The sequence below is a fragment of the Ranitomeya variabilis genome, chromosome 7 (assembly GCF_051348905.1).
Source record: "Ranitomeya variabilis isolate aRanVar5 chromosome 7, aRanVar5.hap1, whole genome shotgun sequence".
Lineage (NCBI taxonomy): Eukaryota > Metazoa > Chordata > Amphibia > Anura > Dendrobatidae > Ranitomeya > Ranitomeya variabilis.
The window spans coordinates 186155477-186174906 of NC_135238.1; the positions used below are offsets into that span (position 1 = coordinate 186155477).

The following is a 19430-nucleotide window of genomic DNA, read 5'->3' on the forward strand; positions in this document are numbered from 1 at the left end:
GGGGCCCCGCCCACCAAATCGGAGGCCGAGGGTCCCCACCCACCAAATCGGAGGCCGAGGGTCCCCGCCCACTAAATCGGAGGCCGAGGGTCCCCGCCCACCAAATCGGAGGCCGAGGGTCCCCGCCCACCAAATCAGAGGCCGAGGGGCCCCACCAACCAAATCGGAGGCCGAGGGGCCCCGCCCACCAAATCGGAGGCCGAGGGTCCCTGCCCACCAAATCGGAGGCCGAGGGGCCCCGCCAACCAAATCGGAGGCCGAGGGGCCCCGCCCACCAAATCGGAGGCCGAGGGGCCCCGCCCACCAAATCGGAGGCCGAGGGTCCCGCCCACCAAATCGGAGGATAAGGGGTCCCGCCCACCAAATCGGAGGCCGAGGGGCCCCTACAACCAAATCGGAGGCCGAGGAGCCCCGCCCACCAAATCGAAGGCAGAGCGGCCCCGCCCACCAAAGCGGAGGCAGAGGGACCCCGCCCACCAAATCGGAGGCCGTGGGGCCCCGCCAACCAAATCGGAGGCCGAGGGTCCCCGCCCACCAAATTATTCTTACATTTGAATAAATAAAGTATATATGGATTCTAGACTCCCGATTCTTTAGAATCGGGTTGCCATCTAGTCTACTATATAATTGCCTAAGGGTACTTCCGTCTTTCTGTAACGGTTATTCGTTCGCTGACTGGTCTCGGCAGCTGCCTGTCATGGCTGCCGCGACCAATCAGCGACGCGCACAGTCCAGAAAAAAATGGCCGCTTACTCCCCGCACTCACTGCCCGGCGCCCGCATACACCGCTCACACAGGGTTAATGCCGGCGGTAACGGACCGCGTTATGCCGCGGGTAACGCACTCCGTTACCGCTGCTATTAACCCTGTGTGTCCCCAACTTTGTACTATTGACGCTGCCTATGCGGCATCAATAGTACAAAATGTAATGTTAAAAATAATAAATTAAAAAAAAAAACCTGTATACTCACAATCCGCCGCCTTTCTCGCTCCTCGCCACGCTCCCCGGACCGCTCCATTACAAGCGTCAGCTTGCGGTGAGGTCCCGTCCCAGGGCTGGTGTGCGGCAATGACCTGCCGTGACGTCACGGTCACGTGACCGCGACGTCTTCATAGGTCCTGCTCCCACCAGCCATGGCACTTGCAATGGAACTCGGCTTCAGGAAAATGGCCGCCGCGATCTCGATCTTCGCACGCGCGGCATCCCGCGGCCATTTTCCTGAAGCCGAGCACTACCATCTGCACAGAAAGAGGATCCCAGGAAGAGGAGACACAGGACGCATAGGAGCAGCGACAAGAATGGTGAGTATGATACACTACAAGGGGCCCTCGGATCGTTAGGTGAGTATGTTTATTTTTTATTTTTTGGACCTGTGACATACGTGCCTCGGTAATATACTACGTCACTGGGCAATATCCTACGTGGCTCTGCTGTATACTACAAGGCTGGGCAATATACTACAAAGCTGTGCAATATACTATGTGGCTCTGTGCAATATACTACGTAGCTGCGCAATATCCTACGTCGCTGTGCTGTATACTATGTAGCTGGCCAATATACTACGTCACTGGGCAATATACTACGTGGCTGGGCAATATACTAACTGGACATGCATATTCTAGAATACCCGATGCGTTAGAATCGGGCCACCATCTAGTTTATTCATAGATATATTCACTTGTATCATTACTTTTCTTGTTTCAAGTAATTACATTATATCATCCTCGGTGCTCAGTTCTCAAGTTCTGGTTTTACATGAAAAACATATCTCAGAGCCTTCATTTAATTTAAATTACTGAAATGCCTAAAACTGAAATAACACCCATATTACCCTAAATTATCTACTGCGCACACCAAGGAACTCAGAACCGGGAAATGATCATTCTACAAAAAATAAAATTGGAAAATTAATCTGTTAATTCTTAGAAGAATATCAGCAGGGCAGCAGCCAGGACATTTCTTCATACTGTTATTTGCCTTCCTTCAGCCATGCCGGCTCTTATGAACTCCGGCCACGGGATTCTCTGGGTGAAGATGGGAAAAACGACCAAGTGTCCATATGGGGAATACATTTCGGTATGAAGTGTAGCTGATCGCACAGCTCTTGTTAAAGACACCTGATATATTTTCCTGCAAAGAAAATATAAGATGTATTATTACAGGTTTCTGTGGGTAAAGGGGAGTTCATAAGTGACGGATTGAATCCGAGCATGTTTAACCCCTTAATGACCAGGCCTTAAAGGGAATCTGTCACCAGGTTTTTGCTATCCCAACTGACAGCAGCATGATGTAGGGGCAGAGACCCTGATTCCACCACTTACTTTACTGGGTGCAGGAGTTCTGATAAAATCAGTTTTCTCTGCTGTAGATCTCTGAATCCTGAGCTCTGTATAACCTCGGCCACACCACTAATTGTCAGCTTTCTATGTACACTGTGCATAGGCAGAAAGATACCAGTCAGTGGTGGGGGCATGGGCGGACATACCGCCGGTTCAACCGGTGCAGCTGCACCGGGGCCCGGAGGCTCTGGGGGGCCCCTGCAGGGCGGCTAATATAGAGGGCAATCTGGCCAGTCTATCCGTCCCCGAGGCTCCGGGGGCCCCCTGGCCAGATTGCCCTCATGTGCGGCAGGCAGGGAGCAATCCCTGCAGCTCCGCTGCCTGCAAGAGAAAATGGCAGCGGATCTCTGCAGGGAATGAATCCATCCTGCTTCCTTTCTCACACAGACAGCAGCGGCTGAATGACATCATCATTCCGCGCTGCGGCTGTCTGTGCGAGACAGGAAGCTGCCGGCGTGCGGCTTCAGGATAGGATCCGTGCGCAGAGGTGAGACATCTCCTGTCTTCTTCACAGCTGCTCCTCCTGTCTGGTGCTTGTTGTTAGATCATCCCCTTCTCCCTGCACACACTTCCAGCCTGTGCAGAACGGCGTCTGCACACTCATGCCTGGAAGGAAGCTGCAGCTGTGTGCAGGACCTCAATCACCCCCTGAACAGGAGGTAAAGAACGGTCTGAATGTGACGGATTGTTTGCAGAGTAAAGAGGGGAGGCAGGGGCTGCAGTCAGAGACTAGAAGCAGTGATTTACTGACTGTGACCCCGGAGCTTTGTGTTCTCTGGTCAGTGCAGGATTTTCATCCACACAGAGCAGGGACCAGAGAGCTCAGAACTCGGGAACACAGTCACTAAATCACTGGGTCTATTCTCTGACGGGACTCCAGTCATCACTGCAGTATCAGATCCAGGCTGGGACTGACCCCTGAGCCCATCCCCCAGTGAAGACTTTTTCACATATACTGTATCTGTTGCATTAAACACACAGGTACAATACATAGACACATATAAGGGTATGTTTCCACTGTCGGTAAACTCTGCGGATTGGACGCTGTGTACATCCGCAGCATCCAATCCGCAGCAGCCGGATGTTACAGCATAGTGCATGAGATTTCAAGGAATCCAATGTCTACTATGTAAGCAGCGGCACCCGCAGCTTCCCTGCGGAGACGAACATGCGGCGCATCTTTCTAGACCGTAGCATGTCTATTTATCTTGCGGAGACGCTCAGTCTCCGCAAGATAAATATCACAGTCCACTGTATAGGATGCGGTGATTCCGCATGTGTTCAATGAACACATGCGGAATCATCACTCGTACAAAAGCCGGCAGCGCTTTGGACTGAGCGGACATGTGCTGCATCCAAAGCTTTGCCGATTCCTGACCGTGGAACCATACCCTTATACATTAATGTATAGTATGTCACATATGCAGTAGACACAGGTGTTTATTATACATGGGCATATTCTACAGTATATGTATGCATTTTATTATATAGGTATGTACTATGAGTGCACTTCATATATATAGTTATACACTGATGCATTGATATACTGTAGGCAGCTACATCATTTTGCCTACTACTAGTTTTGAAAAGTCTCCCCAGACTGTATAAGCCCTTAACGAAATATGACATACTGCATACATCATATGTTGTCTTCCTGCCTTCATGCAGGAAGGGTTGATGGAGAAGGCAATGATGGGGCAGAAGGCAATGATTGGGTTGACGGAGAGGGCAATGATAGGGGTGGTGGGGGAGAAAGCAATTATGGGGGTGGTAGAAAGGGCAATAATGGGATGGTGGGGAGAAGGAAATGATGGAGGTCCTGGAATGTTTAATGATGGGGTGGTGGGGAGGAGGAAATGATGGTGGCAGTGGAAAAGACAATGATGGGGTGGTGGGGAGGAGGCAATGATGGAGGTGATGGAATGGGCAATAATGGGGTGGTGGGGAGAAAGCAATAATGGAGGTGGTGAAGAGGGCAATTAAGGAGGTGGGGAAGAGGGCAATAATGGGATGCGTGGGGAGGAGGACAATGAGGGATGTGGGGGACTGGGGTGAGAGGAAGGGGGATTTGGATGGGAGGAAGGGGGATTTATAATGGATTTAGGATCAGGGGGAGGTGGAGGAAGACGGTATTATCGATTATTATGTCTAACACAGTCCCTTAGTATAAAGTGTACTCACTTATTATGTATAGCACAGTCCCTTAGTATATAGTGTACTCATTATGTATAAAACCATCCTTAGTTACATAGTTTCCTCTTCTGTTATGTATAACACCGTCCCTTATTACGTACCATCCTCTCTAGCTATGTATGATGCCCTCCTTTATTATATAGCTTCCTCTGCTGTTATGTACAGTGCAGTCTCTTACATAGTGTATTCTTGATATTTTTGTTATTCACAGCGCCTTCTTTTACTACATGGTCCCCTCTCTTGTTAGATATAAAATGGCTACTGATGGAGGAGCCGGTGACCAGACTACCAGTCCATCAGCTCCTCCTTTAGAAAAGAAGCTTTCTTATGCTCCATCAGCCATCATTGCATTTTACAGCTAACAAGACAGGACGGTATGTAATAAAAACACAGGGCTCTATAAAATCCAATATGTAAGGGACAGTGCAGTACATAATAGGAGAGGGCACTGTATAATAAGGGACGGCAATATACATAATAAAGGAGACTATTTAATATATATACATGTATGTGTGTGGAGCTATATATATACTGTATATATATATATATATATATATATATATATATATATATATATATATATATATATATAATGTAGCTTTGTCGCCTTTATAAGAGGGGGGGCCCAGACACATTTCCTGCACAGGGGCCCCAAGCTGTCTGTGTCCGCCCCTGGGTGGGGGCGTGGTTGGACTACCTAATTTCATCAGCTGGCATGAGCCCCTAATAGCCGCGGGTGGAATCGCAATCCACCCACGGCTGTTAACATGTTAAATGCTGTTACCAGCGTAAGACATGTAATGACTGACAGTGCACTCTACTGGTCAGCAGTGCCAATGCTTCGGCACGCTACACAGCGGTCATTGAGAGCTATGTAGCCAGTGAAAAAGAAGACAAATGCAGTAATAAACCACTTCTGTCTTCTCCACAGGGTTTGCATTTGATACCTGGAGACAGAACACGCTCATCCTATGAGCAGAAGCTTTAACCCTGCACCATCATATTTTTTTTTAATTAATTTTATAGAGGATTTTCCAACATAACAAGGTTACATCATAGAACAAAGAGCATTTCTCATTAACACTGTCTGGCAATGGTAACTCTGCGCTTAACATACTGTGGGTCTAATATCTTACCCAAAACCATAAGACCCCCCCCATGTCAGGCACCAAATATCCCATACTGTATCTCAAGAAAATACTCCTCATTATTTGGGGGCTATTTTGAGTCACAGAGGAATCAAACCAAGGCTTCTATAAATTACTGATTTTTGTTATATATATATTTTTTTTTTTTTAACAATGAAAGCATTTTTAGGTTCTTTGATATAAATCTATTTTATGTGTTTCTATATTTTGCTGTACCTGAGGCCAGTCTCCGTTGCTGAGCTGCTTCTCCAGTAGCAGTTTTACTCCTCTCTCCAAAACACCAACATTGGGAAACCTGCAAAAGATCAGCAAGCTCAACAGAAAGCTTCTATCACACAGCCCGACCCTGTAATCAGTACAGCACATAAAAAGCATGTCGCATTCACACATCCGTACGTCACGGTCTGAGCACGGGCCGTAATCCATGGACTGTCCACGGGTCTCCTGATCCGAACTTGACAGCGTCATAAGCATATTTGAGGCGGCCAAGTTTGGGCCAGGAGACCCGTGAACAGTCCATGGATCCATGCTCGGACCTTGACATGTGGATGTGTGAATGCAGATTGTGCTCTACAGCGAGAACCGGCCCCATATTTCCGGGAACATGCACAGTCAGCTTTTGTAAACCTCAGTGCAAAGAGAACATCCAGCACCAGTCGCCATAAAAGTGGTCGTACCTGACGGCCATCAGAGCCAGCAGTGCCCAGCAGGTGTTGTGTAGCTGAGAGCTGGCACTCTGAACATATCTTCTCTCTTCACATGATTCAAAGTCCTCCCCCCAGCCTCCATCTTCCATTTGGTGAGAGAGAAGAAAATCGCAGGCACGGGTGACCTCCGGGCAACTGAATGGTGTAGGACACAACAAGGCGGATTAGTAGAAATCAATTCATTTCACAAATGCCAGCAATAACTTCCTCTGCTAAGTTTTTCTTTGTTTCTAGGTAACATAAATGCCTGTTAGAGCTAAAGTGGCATTCCCATATCCAAGATCCTATCCCAATATGTAGCAGGTGCAATAATAATAATATTAGCAAATACCTCCAATTAGAAATTCAGTAGAGTTCTTCTGATTAGTCATGTCCCTTACCTCATGTGCAGGGTATAGCTTAGGTATCCATGGTTACGACCAGTAGCAACTATCACTACGCCAGTGGTTGTAACCATGGATATCTAAGCTACTGCAATGCCCTGCACATGAGGTAAGAGACATAGCGAATCAGAAGAACTATTCTACATTTCTAGTTGGAGGTATTTGATAATATTAGTACTACACCTACTAGATATTGGGAAAGGATCTTAGAGATGGGAATACCCATTTAGGACAACTGAAGAAAATAAAAGTCAGGGTCAACCTCTTCACCCTCAAGTTGTAATTTTTTTGGAGTGATAGTAGATAAAAAAGTAATCATTTTAACTAATAATATCCCCTTGCACAACCTTAATCCCAACGACTGCACACAACTCAACAACTAACATATCAGACATTGTTTTGCATCTACGTGTCGGCTCCTTGATGACACTCACCCATCTGAGTACTTATATCCCATGCAAGCAAAGGCCTCCAGTCCAAACCATATGCCATATGTAAAGCACACACCCCAGGACCTGGACAACGGGGAGAAATAGAAGAATATATTAAACTAAGAAAAAACAACAACATTTCTTGTCCTTAGCATTGGGGACCCAGCATCATTGGTTCAGGATCTGTCATTAGGAGGCTGATATTAGGTAGAATAAAAAGTAAACTGGTGGGGGTGATGTGGAAAGCGCCACACAAGAGAACATGTGGAGGGCAGCGTGCTCACACGGCAGCTTTTTAATGCAAATTTTCTGCTACAAAAACCATTATCCTCCCAACAGGTCCATTGCTATTACGGAGAAAATTAAACCTTTACACTTCTTGTAAAACCCCTTTGCTGTTGACTACACTAGGGCACACCAGTCCCACCCTATACATATTTTACTGCTCTCCAGAGTTGATTTCCGACCCCTTTGCACATGGCTCTCTTCCCCGGGTTCAGATCATGTTGGTTCTACTTTTACACATTTTTTTTTTTTGCTCTCTTGCTGCTTTTGGCACAAACCTCAGCTGGCCAGTTAGCCCACCAGACAGAGCCAAGGCTTCTTTTCTGCCTACTACTGGAAGGTTCTACGCCCAAGGTTCTGCGCTCCTTAAGGTATTCATCGAGAGAAGGATTTTACCAAAAGTTCAAAAGTCTAAATGATAACACAGTTCTAGAATACTTACCCTTCCCAGGATCCATCTTTACGCTGAACCCTGCGACAGTAATCCAGGCCTTGTTTGAGAGTTTCCCTAAGTAAACAAAAAAAAAAGGAGAAAAGTCCCGATAAGAAAATCAGTGCAGTTGCCTATCATAGTTTTGAAAAAGAACTCCTTTCTATATGAGGGCCATTTGCTTTCCCTGCTGGAAAGGGAATTCTGGACAAGAAGAACAGTACTGTGGATGCAATGTCACAGACCTAAAAGTGCCAGTGCAGCGGTAATACCAGAATTCGATCATTTACAAACGGTCATGCATTTATAATATATTATTGGAAGGTGCTTTAAGATGAAAAAACCTGAAAGAGGTTTTCTAATCTTAAGATACTGATGACTTTTCCTTTGGCTAGGTCATCAATATCAGATCGGTGGTGGGCAGATACCCAGGACCCAAACTGATCAGCTTCATTCTCCGTATAGCAGCCACTGCCAGGTACTGCAGAACAGCTCCTAGTCAAGAGGATAGGGCATCAATATCTTCTGACCACACAACCCCTTTAAATGAGTTTGCCATACAAATCCGAAAGGCAAATTTATATAAAGTAAATAATTTTCTGAACATCAGGAATATGTAACATTGCCTTTGAAGAAGAAGGTCTGAGAAATTACCCGATTTCATGTGCTCTGTAGTCCGGGTCCCAGGCTTGGTAATGTTTCAAGGCTTGCATTGCAGCAGATGTGCACTCGACATAGGTGTAGTCAATCATAATATCGCCTGCAGTGAGTGAAAGCATTGAATGTGATCTCCATGCTCCTCATCAGGATGTATTTATTACATTACTATGTACGTACCAAACACTTCAGAGGGATTGAGCCTTTCCAACAAGCGGCCACCTCGTTTGGTTTCATAGGTAGCAAATCCGCCATCAGAATTCTTCATACTAAGTAGCTACAGCACATCGAAATTATCAAGTTACATCACAGAAGACCACCAATTCCCACATACACGGCTGAACGTTTCTTACCACATCGACGGCATCCCGTAATCTGCTCCTCGGAATATGTTCAGATAAGAAAGAGCAGTTTTCTTGGAGCAGCATTGCAGACTTCAGCCCCTCCGCAGTACAATCTGCTACAACCCAACCACAGTCCCGAGTGCTGAATGGGAATCCGCCCTGGATTACAACAAAAAGTCATAGTACTGAAAATACTCAAAGGAAAACAAGATATCGGATACTGCGTTTCTAAAAGAGTCACTTGTTAGGAAGAATGATGTACGGTCATATAATTTGTATGGTAAATACACCTGCCCCCTCAGGAAACCTACAGATGACCATGAACACTCCTTTATAATATATACCCACCTTGTTCATCTGTCTGTAGAATTTCTTGTACTCTGGTGGGTTATCAGGTATCTGCAACATAAAGAAATTAATCATATATTATGTGTATGTGACTGACAAACACAACTGATCACAGAAAAAAAACAAGCCCTCATCTGACTTTGTCACCCAAAAACCACAACGTATGACTCCTGGGATGCCACAATAAATAAAAAGAACAGGCTTGCAGTTGTCGGTTATTAAAAATGTACTACTGTGTAACTTGTAGAGCTTGCATGTAATACAGAACAGTGCACGCTGCTCGATAGCATACTTTTCTCATTGCATCATGTAAGCTCTGTGACCTGTGCCGAAGCTAATCTAAGCTCAGATTCTTCATTTATGTTAATTTTATTTGTGTGTACGTATATATATATATATATATATATATATATATATATATATATATATATATATATATATATATATATATATATATATATACACACATATATATATATAAAAGCTAAGATTAGCTTCAAGATTCATCATCTCATCTGAACTAATGAAGACAAAAAAGAGCAGCATAACCTGCAAGCTCTACAAATCGAAAGGCAAAACATTTTAATGAAATAATCAACTGCAAAAATAAAAAAAAAAATGTTCAAAAGATGTATATAGTGTTCACATCTCTTCAAGCTCCTTTTAACATTTTCCAAAACGTCACCTGTGTAATACGAAGAAATTCATGCGCCTTCTCCAATGTTTTCTCAAATAGTTTTTTCCGGTGTGCTCCAGCCTGTAGACAGACGGCAAAAAAAATAAAAAAAACAAAACAATAAAAACATACTGAAACAAATTATAAAAACTGATATGAAAAAAAAAATATGGGCTTTATTGTAATTTTTTTTCATGTTTTTTTTCACTAATGTAAATAAAATAAATTAAATCTTACAAAATGTCCCCGAGATGAGGCACAACTGCTTGTAGTTCACATACTTTACCTCTAAATATGCCTGTATTGCAAATGCCGTGTCCCAGAGCTGCGATCCATTTGTTCCCTGCGAAAAATGAACAGACAACTGTTACATTTTGGCTACACACGTGGACACAGCACATGGTACCTACGAATGAAAAGCTACCAAGTTGTTAAAAATATCACTAAAATCTCACACGCACTCAGGCCTCATTCAGACGTCTGATTGTCGCGTACGAGTACAACTTGTGGTTTTCACGGATAGCACTCATACCCGTGATACACTATGGGGCCATTCACATATCCGTGATTTTCGAGGACCAAAAGAAGTTCTACACATGTCCGTTTTTGATCTAATTTTATGGAACCAAGGGAAAAAAAAATCATTATATATATATATATATATATGTATATATATATATTTTTTTTTTATTTCTTCTTTTTTAAATCCACCATATGGTCCCAGATCTCTGGTCTTTTTATCTAATGCCAATGTTTATGTTCTTTACCAAGGAGACGTTGCTCCCAGGGTTATCTAAGGGCGCATATGTAACCTGTTTTGCATAATTATCTTATGAGCCCTGTCGCCTTGTAAAGACTATGAAAATTATCACTAAATAAAAAAGGCCTATATTTCTGAAACTGTATGTCAGATTTATGACAAAAAATAAAATAAAAATATAGAAAAAATATCCCAAAACAAAAGAATGGTCAGGGGAGCAGCGAGAATAAAAATCAGAGCAAAACCTGACCACTTTAGACCTGGAACTTGGTAAACACTAGGGTAGCTCAATCAACATTTGTTAGGCAATTCAAACACCTCCTAGCAGAAACACAATTGCATCATCGTCACGGGGAGAAAAACAAAAACATGCTGGGAATCCCTTTGTTGTAAAAATTTTAGAGATTCTAAATTCATAAATCCCAACTAATCTCCTGACACGTCACGTTATAAAGTGTTCTACCATGTAGGCAACCTGACTGCTTGTAGGGCGAACAGGACCTCTGTTGTGAATTCTGTTTGTGGGCTCCCCCGGTGGTGTTTTATGGTAGTGCCACTTATGTGCCTTCTTCTATCCCTGATTACCTGTTGCCACCCATTAGGGGAGTTTCCTATTTAAGGCTGCTTGGCTGTTAGTCCCATGCCGGCCAACAATGTATCAGTAGCATACTGTTGCATTCTCCTGCCTCAAGTTCCTGTTCAGCTAAGTTGAATTTTGTTTCTAGTTTATGCTATTTCTTGTCCAGCTTGCTGCAATGTGACTCTCAGTAGCTGGAAGCTCTCGTGGACTGAAATTGCCACTCCAGTGGCATGAGTTGTCACTGGAGTTTTAAAGTAATTTCAGGATGGTGTTTTTGAGTAGTGTTTTGAAGTTGACCGTGAAGTAACTCTTTCCTATCCTTCTGCTATCTAGAAAGCGGACCTCTCTGTGCTAAATCTGCTGTTCATCCTACGTATGTCTTTTCCTCTTAACTCACCGTCAATATCTGTGGGGGGCCGCTATCTCCTTTTGGGGTTCATCTCTGGAGGTAAGGCAGGCCTGTATATTCCTCTGATAGGGGTAGTTAGATCTCCGGCTGGCGCGTGGTGTCTAGGGCATCGTAGGAACACCCCTCGGCTACTTCCAGTGTTGTGTCAGGTTCAGGTCACGGTCAACTTAAGTTTCCATTACCCGAGAGCTAGTCCGTTTTGTTATTTTTATTCCCCTGCCATTGGGGTAATCATGACAGACCTCCAAAGGGCGATATACGGCAGGAAATATCTGGGTGCAGTGGTGTAAGCAACAAAGATACCAATAAAATAAAAAAGACATAGATTTCAGCCTTTAGTTTGAGGGTATATGGACACGTCAGGATTTCTTGCAGAAATTTTCCTGACAAAATCCGGACATTTCTGCCAGAAATCCGCATGCGATTTTTTTTTGCACGTTTTTTACGCGTTTTTTTTTTTTTTTGCGGAATTTTTGCGTTTTTTCCCAGACACTCCAATTTCATGGGAAATCCGCAAAAAATCCGCAAAAATAATGAACATATTGCTTCTTTTTCCGGATTGCGTTTTTTTGCGGAAAAAAAGCAACATTTGCACAAAAAACGCGGAATGCATTCTAAATGATACGATGCATAATGTATGCGTTTTTTTATGTGGTATTATAGCGTTTTTATCAGGGAAATCCTCAAAAAAAACGCAAAAAAATCCTGAAGAAATCCTGACGTGTGCACATACCCTAAGGGTTTGTCCAGTAGCGATCTAAAGGAGATAGGAAATAGAATTTAAAAAAAATGATACTCATCTCCCAAAACCGGCCCCTCTCCTCCATAGTCAGTGTTGTGGGGCCAGTCTAGGAAGTATACTGAATAACAGGATTTTTGGTTGCTTACCGTAAAATCTGTTTCTTGGAGCCTCCATTGGGGGACACAGGAACCATGGGTGTATGCTGCTGCCACTAGGAGGCTGCCACTATGCAAATAAAAAAGTTAGCTCCTCCTCTGCAGTATACACCCCACCGACTGGCATTATACTCTTCAGTTAATGAGAAAGCAGTAGGAGATAAATAACAAGGTTGAAAACCATAACCACAAACTATCTAACTTCAAAATAAATGAGACTAAATCAGAAATGTTAAATCTAGGCATACCAAACAATATAATGAGGAAACTCAAATCTACATTCCCCTTCCCGTGGCAACCCAAAAGTTTAACTTACCTAGGAATTCAAATAAGTGCGTCTCACAAAGATTTATTTGAGCTCAATCTTAACAAACTATACCAAACTACAGCCACCAATCTCAGATCTTGGAAGGACCCCTTTCTTTCCTGGATTGGAAGAAAAAATATACTAAAAAGCCTCATTCTCCCCAAATTTATATACGTCTTCAATATGCTCCCAATCCATATACCCATATCCTTTCTAACTAAAGTCCACTCATTATTTTTTAAATATATATATGGCAAAAATGTAAACCCCGCATTAATTTCCAAACCCTCACCCTACCGAAAGACAAAGGTGGCATGGGTGCCCCAGACATTGTCAAATACTATCAAGCCTCTCACCTAGCTAGAACGATCCACTGGATCAGAAATGATAAAGGAAAACAACAATGGCTTCAAGTAGAGGAAGCAATGTCTCCCATGCCACTGCGCTCTATCTTATTAAACCGCAATAAAATACTAAATCTTAAGGACCATAAAAACAATTTTACGCTAGCTACCTTAAAAATCTGGAAGAAGTGGGGTGAAACCCTGGCTCCATCCTTCTCCCCATTGACCAGAGTCTCCGATTTGATAGACACTCTCCCCATATCCGCTGCCCGTATATCAATCGAGCAATTGCTTGAAGATGGGTCACTTCTCCCATTACATGACCTACGTAAAATTCCAGGCCTATCGGGCCTCACCTTTCTTCAACATGGGAAATTGGCCCATCTTTTCTCTCCACCAAACCGGCCAATTGATTTGAACAGAATACTAACTCCCTTTGAGGTCCTCTGTGCCAGATTTGAACCCCCTCGAAAAATTCTTTCAACGATTTACCAAACCTTATTAACCATAGATACACCCCTGAAACGAGCATACTTAGCCCATTGGGAAAAGGACATAGGGATCCCTCTAACTGAGCAACACATCAAGTATATCTATAAAAACTCTCATGGGCCCTCAAATTGCGTCCGCATACAAGAGAACTCTTATAAAATTATTACAAGATGGTATGTCACCCCCAAACAGATACATAAATGGCACAGAGCCTCATCTAATAATTGCTGGAGATGTGGGACCAATGAAGGAAGCTATTTTCATATCTGGTGGACATGCCCACAGATCTGTCCTTTCTGGAAAGAAGTATCCCAAGTCATATTTACACTTTTGGGTAAACGTGTAACACTGAAGCCAGAGAACCTTTTTTTGAATCTTCCGATTTGGCCTCAAGACAGCAAAGCTTCAAAACTAGCTCAATATGTTCTAGCAGCCGGGAAAACGCTAATCCCATCTAAATGGAACTCAACTATTACGCCCACCACCCAACAACTTTACCTTAAAATAGATCAGTTATACTACGTGGAGAAATTAGCGGCAAGAGTCAATAATACTCACAGCAGATTTCTTAACGTCTGGTCTCCATGGACTCAATTCAGATCTCAATTAACCTTCTTAAGTTCAGTATCAGCTAAATGAACTCACCCTTGGTGCCCACCCTCCTGTCCCCCTCCCTCCACCCCTCCCTACTCTACACCCACCTAAGTCCCCTTATTCTTACCTTTTTTTTCTTTTCTCGTCCTCTTAGCCTACATCATCTTCCTATCACTTACAGATACAGTTCTTTTTTTATTGTCTGACATTCTTAAGTTGTACGTGAATGGATGTAATAATATACTTAATATGTCAATATTTATTTTTGTTCGCTCAAAAGTTCATTTGTAATATTGCATATTATTTAATAAAAAGATCATTGAAATGAAATGAAAACCATAACCACAAGCTTGAGAACTGTAAACGTGAGAACAGTCATAGAACATAAAACAACAGAAACTGAGAAACATTGGGAGGGTGCTGTGTCCCCCAATGGAGGCTCCAAGAAACAGATTTTACGGTAAGCTACCAAAAATCCTGTTTTCTTTATAGCCTCTCATTGGGAGACACAGGAACCATGGGACGTCCCAAAGCAGTCCCAAGGGCGGGAAGAAACAGACTTCCATCAGGCCAGAGGACTCACCACTGCCGCCTGCAAGATCCTTCTGCCTAGGCTGGCATCCGCCGAAGCGTAGGTATGGACCTTGTAAAATTTGGCGAACGTGTGGATGGAAGACCAGGTTGCCGCTTTGCAAAGCTGTAGGGCGGAAGCCCTGTGGTGCACCGCACAGGAGGCGCTGACTGCCTGGGTAGAGCGAGCCTTGATCCCAGGAGGATCAGAATTGCCATTCTGATCCAGCGAGCAATAGTCACCTTAGATGCCGGTTGGCCTCTGCGCAAGCCATCAGGAATGATGAAAAGAGAATCCGTCTTCCGGAAAGTGGACGTTCTATCCAGGTAGATCTTCACTGCCCTGACGAGGTCCAGCTTGTTCAACGATCGCTCCAGAGGATGAATCGGAGCTGGACAAAAGGAAGGTAGAACGATGTCCTCGTTGAGGTGGAAGGTGGAAACCACCTTAGGAAGAAAAGAAGGCGGAGGCCTGAGGACCACCTTGTCCTGGTGGATGACCAAGAATGGAGGACGGCAAGACAGGGCCGCCAACTCGGAAACGCGGCAGATAGAAGTGATGGCCACAAGAAAGGCCACCTTCCAAGATAGAACTGACAGCGAATTTGTAAATAAAGCCGTAGGCACAACTATTGGTTGTGGTGCTCAAGTAGGTGCCCAAACCATATAATATTAGAGATAACTTGGCACACACGTAGTGAGATGCAATAAAGATTTAATCAGTAAAGGAGAGTACATACAATAGACGTTTCGGTCAAAATTAGACCTTCATCAATGTACCTCTCTTAGAGCATTTTAAGCTTATGGGTCACCAAAGGGTTAAGCCCCACTCTTAGTAGAGAGTCAATAGAGAGTCAATTGAGAACTGGCCAAATCCGGCACAAGTGGAAGATAAGATGGACGCGGTATCCACCGCTCGTCCAGTGTGTGCTAGGCCCGAATCCAGTCCTGCCTGAAGGAAGGCCAAAATGGAAGGCAGGGAAAAGGACATAGATGAAATGCGGTTGGACTCGCACCAACGGAAGTAAGCCTTCCAGGTACGATAGTAGATCCTGGAAGAAGGCTTCCGAGCCTGGATCATGGTGTGAATCACCCGGTCCAAAAGGCCGGACGCTCTTAGAACTGCGGTCTCAACAGCCACGCCGTTAAACTGAGCGACCGAGAATTCAGGTGGCAGATCGGACCCTGAGACAGCAGATCGGGCCTGTCTGGAAGGCGCCAGGGAGCGTCCGCGAGAAGATTGACGAGCTCCGCGAACCAAGCTCTCCTGAGCCAATCCGGGGCGATCAGAATGAGCGGCACCCCTTCCGCTTTGATCTTTTTCAACAGTTTGGGAAGTAATGGAAAGGGTGGGAACAGGTAGGGCAGCACGAACTGTGACGAAGGAATGGTCAGAGCGTCGACGCCCACAGCAAGAGGATTGCGAGACCTGGAGACGAACTGCGGAACCTTCCTGTTCATTCGAAACGCCGTGAGATCCACGTCCGGAGTCCCCCATCGAAGACAAATCTGATGGAAGACCTCCGGATGCAAGGACCATTCCCCTGCCGCGAGACCCTCACGGCTGAGGAAGTCGGCAGCCCAATTGTCCACGCCGGGGATATGCACCGCGGATATCACCGGAACTGTTGCCTCTGCCCAGAGGAGGATCTTGGATACCTCGGCCAAGGCGCTCCGAGTCCCCCCTTGATGGTTGACATATGCCACCGCCGTGGCATTGTCCGTCTGGATTCGGATTGGAAGGCCCCTGAAAATCCCTTCCCAGTGACGAAGGAACATAAAAATGGCCCGGATCTCGAGGACATTGATCGGCAAGGTTGACTCCTGCGCCAACCAGCGGCCCTGTACAGTCAGGTGGCGAAACACCACACCCCAGCCGAGTAGGCTAGCATCCGTCGTCACCACTTGCCAGGGAACTGGAAGGAAGGACCTGCCCTGGGAGACGAGAGGTGACGTGAGCCACCAGTTGAGAGACTGTTTGACCAGGGGAGAGAGTCGGATCGGGCGGTCCAGGGAGAAGACAGACCTGCTCCACTGAGACAGGATGGCTTGCTGAAGAGGTCGCGAGTGAAATTGGGCGAAGGGAATTGCTTCCAATGTTGCTACCATCCTCCCTAAAACCTTCATGGTCGAACATAAGGAGGGAGACCGAGAGCCCTGGAGCACGCGTATGTCCCGACGAAGAATGGATCTCGTCTTCGGGAAGAAAGACCTTGGTCTGACGAGTGTCGAAGAGCATGCCCAGAAAGATGATGCGCTGAGAAGGAATAAGGCAGGACTTCTTCTGGTTGACCAGCCACCCGAAACGGGCTAGGGCAGGGGTGGGGAACCTCGGCTCTCCAGCTGTTATAAAACTACAACTCCCAGCATGCCCTAGCAACTTGCAGCAGTTGAGGCATGCTGGGAATTGTAGTTCTCCCACAGCGTGTCGAGAACGATGGACAGGCTTTCGTGGGCCTGAGAAAAGGACGGAGCCTTGATGAGGATGTCGTCAAGGTATGGAAACAGAACCAGGCCTCTGACCCTCAAGATGGCCATCAGCGCCACCATGATCTTCGTGAAAACTCTTGGGGCGGTTGCAAGACCGAACGGCAGGGCGACGAACTGAAAATGTTCCTGAAGCACTGCAAAGCGCAGGTATCGGTGATGTCCCGGGAATATCAGAAGATGGGACGCACCCTGCCGTCTTTTTTCGGTACCACAAAGGTTTGAATAGAAACCTGTGAACCGTTCTTTTTCTGGGACGGAAACAATTACCCCGGCTTTGAGGAGAGAAGTGATGGCTGCAAAGAAACCCAGAACTAGAGTGGGATCTCTTGGAGATCGGGATTCGAAAAAACGATCCTGGGGTCGTGAAACGAACGCTATCTTGTATCCCGAGGATACAACTTCCCTGAGCCATGCGTTTTCTACTGAGAAGATCCAGACGTCCCTGAAGAAGAGGAGACGGCGGCCCAGCCTGGGAGGTGGGCTGACGACTAGCCGAGAGTCATGCCGAGGTGGTTCCTCCAGTCCTGGACCTGGAAGATCTACCCTGGGAGTAGCGAGGATGCCAGGAAGGAGTGGGCCTAAAGGATACCGTCTTCTTCTCTTGACGTGCCTGTGGCCTCTGTTGCTGCTGGGAGAAGGAATTCGATGCCGCAAAGCGACAAAAAGGCCGAAAAGACCGAAATTGATGTCTAGGAGGAGGGCGACGAGGCTTGGCCTGGGGAAGAAGGGAACTTGTGCGCCCTGTAGCGTCCTTAATGATTTTGTGCAGCTTAGAACCAAAGAGACGAGACCCCTGAAAAGGCAGGCTGTTAAGGGACTTTTTAGAAGACAAATCCGCCTGCCAGGCCTTAAGCCAAACGGTCCGGCGGATGGCAACCGCGTTGCCGGACGCCTGAGCCACACAAGACGCAGCGTCCAGGGAGGTGGAGACCAGATATTCACCTGCGTGAGAAATCTGGTTGGCAAGTTCCACCAGCTGTCCAGATGGAACCCCGTCCAGAATGCCCTGACGGAGCTGTTTGGCCCATTTGGATATGGATTTTGAAACCCAAGTGGAAGCAAAGGCCGGGCAAAGACTAGCTGAGGCCGCTTCAAAGGCTGACTTTGCGAAAGATTCTATGACTCTATTGTTAGAATCCTTCAGAGATGCTCCGCCGGACAGTGGGAGGACTGTGTTGGTGGACAGTCTGGAAACTGGAGGGTCCACCGAAGGAGAAGCAGTCCAATTAGCAGTGAGCTCCGGAGAAAAGGGATATAAAACGCCAAGTCGCTTTCCTCTCTGAAAGCGTCTGGTTGGGTTCTCTCTTTCTCTGGTCAGAATCTCTTCGAATTCCGGGTGAGGAGCGAAAAACTTGGAAGGTGGTTTAGCCCGTCTAAACGAAACCGCCTGATCTGCGGGTTCCGTAGAGGACTCCTTGATGCCACAGGTTAGATTTATCGCTCCAATGAGATTCTGAACGATATCCCTCATGGTAGCGATTTGGTTCGAATCCAGCTCCGAAACATCCTCCGAAAGCGCATCAGAGAACGCCTCGCCTGACTCAGGAGAGGGAGGACGCCGACCGCAGAGGACCGAGTGGCGAGATGGAGCGAGAAGAGGACTCAGACCGACGTTCCTGTCTGGACCTTTTGCGGCTAATCAAGGAAGGCTTGGGCGGAGGCTCCTGCGACCCGCTGGCTACTGCGGGGGTCTGCAGAGTTAATCGGTCCAGCACGGACACCAGGGTTTGAGACACCCGTGTTAGATCGGCCACCGATTGTGACAGAGAGGAAGCCCAGCCTGGGATGGGGGTATCACTCTCGGGCGGATCGGCCGGGGGATCCTGGGCGGTGGGAACAATCGGGTTGCTGCAGGCCTGACAGAGCGGAGAGGACTGAACTGAGGGAAGTTTGCTGTTACAGCACGAACATGCAAAGTACTTGACTAAGGCAGAAGAGGAAGAAGTAGGAGGACAAGAGCAGCCCCCTTTAGAGTTAGACATATTGAAGAGGTCCCTGAAGAAAATGCGAGTGGGTTAAGGGACAGTGGGGCAGAGGGGGGTGTC

At 46.0% G+C, this 19430-nt stretch overlaps 1 protein-coding gene across 3 annotated transcripts in view; it reads right to left on the minus strand.

The window, feature by feature from the left end:
* Window positions 1-1895: 1895 nt before the first annotated feature.
* The window catches only part of LOC143784339 (lanosterol synthase-like), a 33892-nt gene continuing 16357 nt past the window's right edge, over window positions 1896-19430 (minus strand). For all 3 annotated transcript variants that reach the window (XM_077272522.1, XM_077272521.1, XM_077272520.1), the window contains 11 exons: window positions 10229-10285; window positions 9952-10023; window positions 9267-9317; window positions 8928-9077; window positions 8755-8851; window positions 8572-8677; window positions 7930-7995; window positions 7206-7286; window positions 6359-6523; window positions 5898-5976; window positions 1896-2131 (listed from right to left, as the gene is read on the minus strand). In XM_077272522.1, coding sequence (XP_077128637.1) covers window positions 1985-2131; window positions 5898-5976; window positions 6359-6523; window positions 7206-7286; window positions 7930-7995; window positions 8572-8677; window positions 8755-8851; window positions 8928-9077; window positions 9267-9317; window positions 9952-10023; window positions 10229-10285 — 1071 coding nt within the window. In that variant the 3' untranslated portion in view covers window positions 1896-1984. The remainder of the gene's footprint in view (window positions 2132-5897; window positions 5977-6358; window positions 6524-7205; window positions 7287-7929; window positions 7996-8571; window positions 8678-8754; window positions 8852-8927; window positions 9078-9266; window positions 9318-9951; window positions 10024-10228; window positions 10286-19430) is intronic.